Below are 5,448 nucleotides of genomic sequence, written 5' to 3' on the forward strand. Positions count from 1 at the left end.
CTCGGCACTAGATGTGAAGAATAAACAAATGACATAATTCTGAAATGCTTTTTATTTTTGGATGAATTAAATTTGTCTGCGCAACAGACAACTTTCTTTTTATATTAGTAATGGAAGACTATTTTAGGACGATTTGAAAATAAAATCTGTACATATGGCACTTTCACAAAATCAACAGAAGAGAACAAACCTAAATTACATGTAAGTACCAAAATAAATGATTGTACTTTACATCTGAACTACATATAAAGCCATTCTTGCAATATTATTTTTAATATATACACATAAACGGTTGACACAATGATAAGCCCAAACCTTTCTACAATTAACAGAATTGCCACACCCTGTAACACTATCAGCCTTAAGGCACATACTGTAACTTATCATAGTTAACAAACTGAAACGACACATGCATGCCAGCACCTTCTAAGTTCATGATTATCAAATCTAATTATTCACAATTACTTGTGACGGAAAACTTTAAAGACCCAGTACATCCATCATAATTCTAGAAACAATATTCAAATTCTAATTCAAATTATGACATTCCAACATTTTCAATGAAGTACTGAACCTTTAAAGATTTGTACAGCGACGTGATCTTTACTGATCATAGTGAAACAATGAACTGTGGGTCGGTAACAATTTATACGGATTCATAATCCCTTTAGGATCGTACAACTTCTTCGTCTGACTCATCAATTTTACCGCCAGGTCCGATTTGCTGTACGAGATTGCGTTAGCTTTCTTGAAGCCGAGGCCGTGTTCTGCACTGATGCTGCCGCGGTAGTTTGCCGTCAGCTCGTAGACGAATGGTTCAATCTTGTGTAGGACGTCACGGTCGAATTTTTCGGTTGAAACATTCAAGTGAAGGTTACCTAGGACGAAGGAGACTATTTGTTTAGAAAATCAATAATTATAAAGTTTTTATTCAGAAAATATTAAGTGTTCAGTGAAACATTCATAAAGTGAATTCTGTGTTCCAAATCAAATTCAATCATTTGTTTTTTACCATAGAACTTCAAATTTTTCAACTGACTATGATTTCTACCGACAGATTAGTTTATTTGCATTCTGATATTTCATTTCAAATCTGACAAAACTGTATTAAAAGAAACTGTGCAGGTAAAAATAAGCTGATTGCATACATGTAGGATAGTAAGCGAGCCTAAGTCTAGGCTCAGCAAGGGCAAGAGAGGAGGGGAATTCATGCAAAGGAGACTGAATTATTTTAGTATTTTAAGACTAAGTGGATTGATTATTTGATAAATTTGATCAAAGAAAGAAATGACTGATAATACGAATCTACTGCATGCCAGAGTAATGAGGATGGAAATGTTGATTTGATTCTAAAGACAGAGGAAAGATGGAACATTAAGGGAATTATCCGATGATGCCACCACACACAAAGAAATGGCCGCCATCAAAACTCACCATCACCAAAGTGACCATATCCCAAACAATACAGAATTTTGGGGCCAAAGTGTTTGAGCCGCTCCCTCATAATCTCAACAGGGTCGTACATGTTATCTTGAGGTATTGATATGTCATATTTATAAGTGTGTCCGGCATCTTTTTGTCCCACAGCAATATTTTCTCTCAGGGCCCAAATATTCTGCAAAGGCATAAAATGGGAGTTTGCCATTAGTTTCATAATGGAATGGCGACTGAAAGCTATTGCCGAAAACTGCTGCAATAAAATTGGAACAGAAGCCTCTTGTCTAACTCTAAACAAGAGTGTGCATCTGAGGTTTAAGAGCACTTCATCCAGAAATACAATCATTGGTTCTTCCCCTGGATCAAACCTGGGCCCTATTGCTTAGCCAGCAGTCTTATATCATGTTCCTGTCTTTGTGGATCTCGTCTTGTTGGTTATAAACCATGATTTCACAAACAATGCACTATAAACAAAACAGTTTCAGTTATAAGTGAAGAAGATGATGTATGACCTCCCAATCCTACAGAAACCCACAAACTCAAACTCATATTAGTAGTAGAAAATGGTTAGGGCATTAGGCATGGAAACAGCAAGCGCAAGCAGAGTTGAGAGCAGCATGCAGGTTGGAAAAACAAGCATCATCAATTTGATTCTGAAGCAAAAAAAACCCGACCAAACTTTTTCTAAAATATGCAAGGCCATCACTTCAGCGTACTAACTATAAAGCCTATACAGGTCCAGGGAACTAGTTGCCCTGCAGTTCAGCTTGTGAAATATCAACAGGAAGAGACTATTTGAGTGCCACAGCGCATAACTAATGTATTCACAGTGCATATTACATACCATCTGCCAGATGCCCCATGCCAGTACAGTACTGGACCTTGTCACCGAGGTGTTCTTTAACAATTTCAACAAAATCATCGAAGTGCTGTAGTGGGATTGAGAAGTCATACAGATAGGCATGACCACTACTCCTGAAGGCAGGTGCAATACCATCCCGCAAATTCCAGAATTCCTAGAATTAAATTAGAAAGCCGTAATTTCGAGATAAATATTGCCTTTTTTTAGGGTGAGCACAGCCAGTGTCAAGTGCTGGTCTGGGTAGAATATTCCGTTCATGTTGCAATAGCTGTCATTACTCATTTCACCACAGTCTTCTTTGAATGGCGATGTACATGTATTTTGCATACAGCATGGACTGTAGGAGTGGTGCAAAGAAGACTAAAGAATAAAATCAGCTGCTTTGATGTCTTTTGAAAGGAGGCATCGCTGATAACAGAAGGGGACCTTAATTTGAAAATACATATTGAAATGCTGCCGTAAATGCACAATTTAGAATATTCCAGTGTACTTACACTTATTTTCTTGCTATCTGTAGCGACTGTCCCATTCTCCACATATCCCGCCTCCATCACCTTCTCCAAGAACAGGTTCAACTTTTCTTCGTTATGTTCTGCGTTTGATCCCGACACCTCGATCAAAACATAAAACGAATGATCCGGAATTGGGGACTTGTATCCAAGACGATCTCTTACCACATCCATGGATTGGCTGTCCATGAATTCATATGCTGAAAGCACCTCAGCAAGAATACCTTTGGCCTCTTTGAAGGTTTTTATAACATTATGAAAGTTTGGAAGACCTGAAAAATTAATTTTTTCATCAGACAACATGAAAATTACTTTGAATTACTCGAAACGTCCAGCAAGTGACAGAATGACTCAAAAACGTGGTCAGAAGAATTAATGATATGGGTATTGTCAATGCATCCAATTCAGACGTGTCAGATCTTGTAAACGTTGCCCACAATGTCCACTTACCCAAGAAGGCAACTTGTGTTGATTTAGGTTTCGTTGGACAGAGAATAGCAGCTTTGGTGATCACGCCGAGCGTTCCCTCGGAGCCTATGAAGAGTTGCTTCATGTCGTAACCTGTGTTGTCCTTCCTGAGTGTAGAGAGGCAATCAAGAACGTCACCACTTGGCAGCACCTGAATTGTTAAAGATCATAGATTTTTAATAATTTGCTGTAAGAAGAGGCTCATGGTATTAAACAACCTTGTCTTTATAGCGAAGTTTGACTTTGCACTTGCAGGGCTTCTGTTGACCACAAAACTCATCTTTTTATCTTTCATAATTCTCTGTCAAGATTGCATGAGTGACCCTCATGTATGAAGAACAAAGATAATCTAATATGAATCAACAGCACCATTCAAACTGGGAACTGAATTCAAGATTCATTCTGTATGGAATGGATCAATGTCATGACTCTTTCTTTCATGAAATCCTTTGTGACACACTTACAACTTCCAAACCTAGCACCGAGCCATGCAGCGACCCATATCGCAACAAGCGCACTCCGCCTGCATTCGTCGAGATGTTCCCTCCTATATGACATGATCCCTTTGCACCTAGATCCAATGGCATCACAAGATCATGGTCACCGACGTATGCTTCTAAATTTTCCAGGATGCATCCAGCTTCACAAATCAGGATACCTGGGTAAAAGAATTCAATACAATCAGTTTCCAGCCGAAGTAGGATTGGTCTACAACTCTTTGATCCATCAAACCAAAGCAAGTAGCAAGTTGCCAGACCTTGTATCGAGCAATTACTGACAATAGAATAAATGTCACTGGCAGATGTGTTGTTATTGTATCTCATACACTTTAGACCAAATGATCTTGATATGAAATATTTTGGGCTGTCAACAAGTCCCTCTGGAGTAAAAGGGCAAGCATTAGTTTTCATTTTTCATACCTGATATTGGATCAAGACTAATGACCTGGTTCATTAGTTTCATAGAGAGGACGATTTCATCAAAAACAGGCACACTTCCGCCAACAAGACTGGTATTGCCTCCTTGAGGTACAACTGCAAGACTTCTTTCATTGCAATACTTCACAATCTTGGAAACTTCTTCGGTTGTCTTTGGTTTTAGGACTAGTTTACTTCGTCCTGAAGAGAAAATGAAAAAATATTCCTGAATATCTTTTTTCAAATGATTTGTCAGGAGAGCTTGTTTCTGTAAGACATCAAATTTTAATTGCGACAAAAGAATCGAACACAGGAACAAGAACCCCACTTCTCAGACATCGATACTTCTAATTTAAAAATTGTCAATAGAAGACATAGTCACAACCAACTGCTCCCTGTCATCCAGTGCAAAAAATAGGTCATGCTAGAGTGGTTAGGTAGACAGATTACATTAGGCCTCAGGAATTTATATAAAGACCTTATGTTTTAATATTCAAGGCCATCAATTCTAATCGCTGCCATTAGGGTGCTGTAGCTGTAAGAGACAGCGGGTAAAGACAAATTTAGCAGGTTGTCCTCATAATATCATTCATTGCGTTTCTAAAGTATTAACGTTTTTAGTCATCAACTCACCTCGATAACTCTGCAACCAATCAACGTTGTACTCATCAAGGTCGTCATCGTGACCTTCACCTCCTTTCAAAACACGATTAGCGAGAAGGTCCTTGAAAAAACTTATATCTTTATCTGTGACTTTAGCGAACGGGCCACGCCGCACTCCTGGGTTGGTGTCGGTCGTGTATTCTGGTGCTATGAGCTTGACACAGCTGGTGCTAAAGCGTGCAACTGTATTCAGACTCCCATCAAGATCTGCATAAGCAACCTTCAGTGACTTCACTAGCTTGACCTTGTCAAGTTTTGGGACATTTTTCAGCACAAATAATGCTCTCCTGCTAGCACGTACGCAATGCATTTTGTTAACTCTGATGTTTTTTTATGCCTTTTTTACAGCGAATCTTAGCGTAACTTAAAAATCGGCGATTGTGTCCTTCATGATCTTCAAAAAGACAAATTTGTTACAGGCCAAGGCCTTCTTTCTAGTTTTCAATCAAGATTGATTTGCAGCGCCCTCTATCCCTAATTGATTTCGCAGGTGCCCTACACAACCTCGCTTGCAGAATTTTCTCCAATGCAATCGATGAACGAACTCATGTATATTAGGTAATCTGGAAACGAGGTGTGAAGTTAAACAGGA

At 38.8% G+C, this 5,448-nt stretch overlaps 1 protein-coding gene across 3 annotated transcripts; it reads right to left on the reverse strand.

The window, feature by feature from the left end:
* Positions 1–45: 45 nt before the first annotated feature.
* Positions 46–5,317, reverse strand: LOC135497288 (D-2-hydroxyglutarate dehydrogenase, mitochondrial-like). Of its 3 annotated transcripts, none has more exons than XM_064787061.1 (7): positions 4,827–5,317; positions 4,197–4,394; positions 3,741–3,934; positions 3,259–3,427; positions 2,794–3,080; positions 1,435–1,615; positions 46–878 (listed from the first exon to the last, which is right to left on the reverse strand). In XM_064787061.1, exons 1-7 carry the CDS (start codon positions 5,164–5,166, stop codon positions 604–606), a joined length of 1,644 nt encoding a protein of 547 aa, XP_064643131.1. In that variant the 5' UTR covers positions 5,167–5,317; the 3' UTR covers positions 46–603. The 3 variants fall into 3 exon arrangements, with proteins under 3 accessions (XP_064643131.1, XP_064643132.1, XP_064643133.1); XM_064787062.1 differs by lacking the exon at positions 1,435–1,615 and adding an exon at positions 2,282–2,453; XM_064787063.1 differs by lacking the exon at positions 46–878 and adding an exon at positions 2,282–2,453 and having other exon boundaries at positions 1,464–1,615.
* Positions 5,318–5,448: the final 131 nt, after the last annotated feature.

The sequence above is a fragment of the Lineus longissimus genome, chromosome 12, assembly GCF_910592395.1.
Source record: "Lineus longissimus chromosome 12, tnLinLong1.2, whole genome shotgun sequence".
Lineage (NCBI taxonomy): Eukaryota > Metazoa > Nemertea > Pilidiophora > Heteronemertea > Lineidae > Lineus > Lineus longissimus.

Excerpts from the sequence above, each read along its gene's own strand:
- LOC135497288 (XM_064787061.1), bottom strand. The coding sequence starts at position 5,166 with ATGCATTGCGTACGTGCTAGCAGGAGAGCATTATTTGTGCTGAAAAAT. Across the intron at positions 1,616-2,793 it reads CAGATAGCAAGAAAATAAGT|AATATTTGGGCCCTGAGAGA; the intron begins GTAAGTACACTG and ends ATGCCTTTGCAG. Across the intron at positions 879-1,434 it reads ATATGGTCACTTTGGTGATG|GTAACCTTCACTTGAATGTT; the intron begins GTGAGTTTTGAT and ends CCTTCGTCCTAG.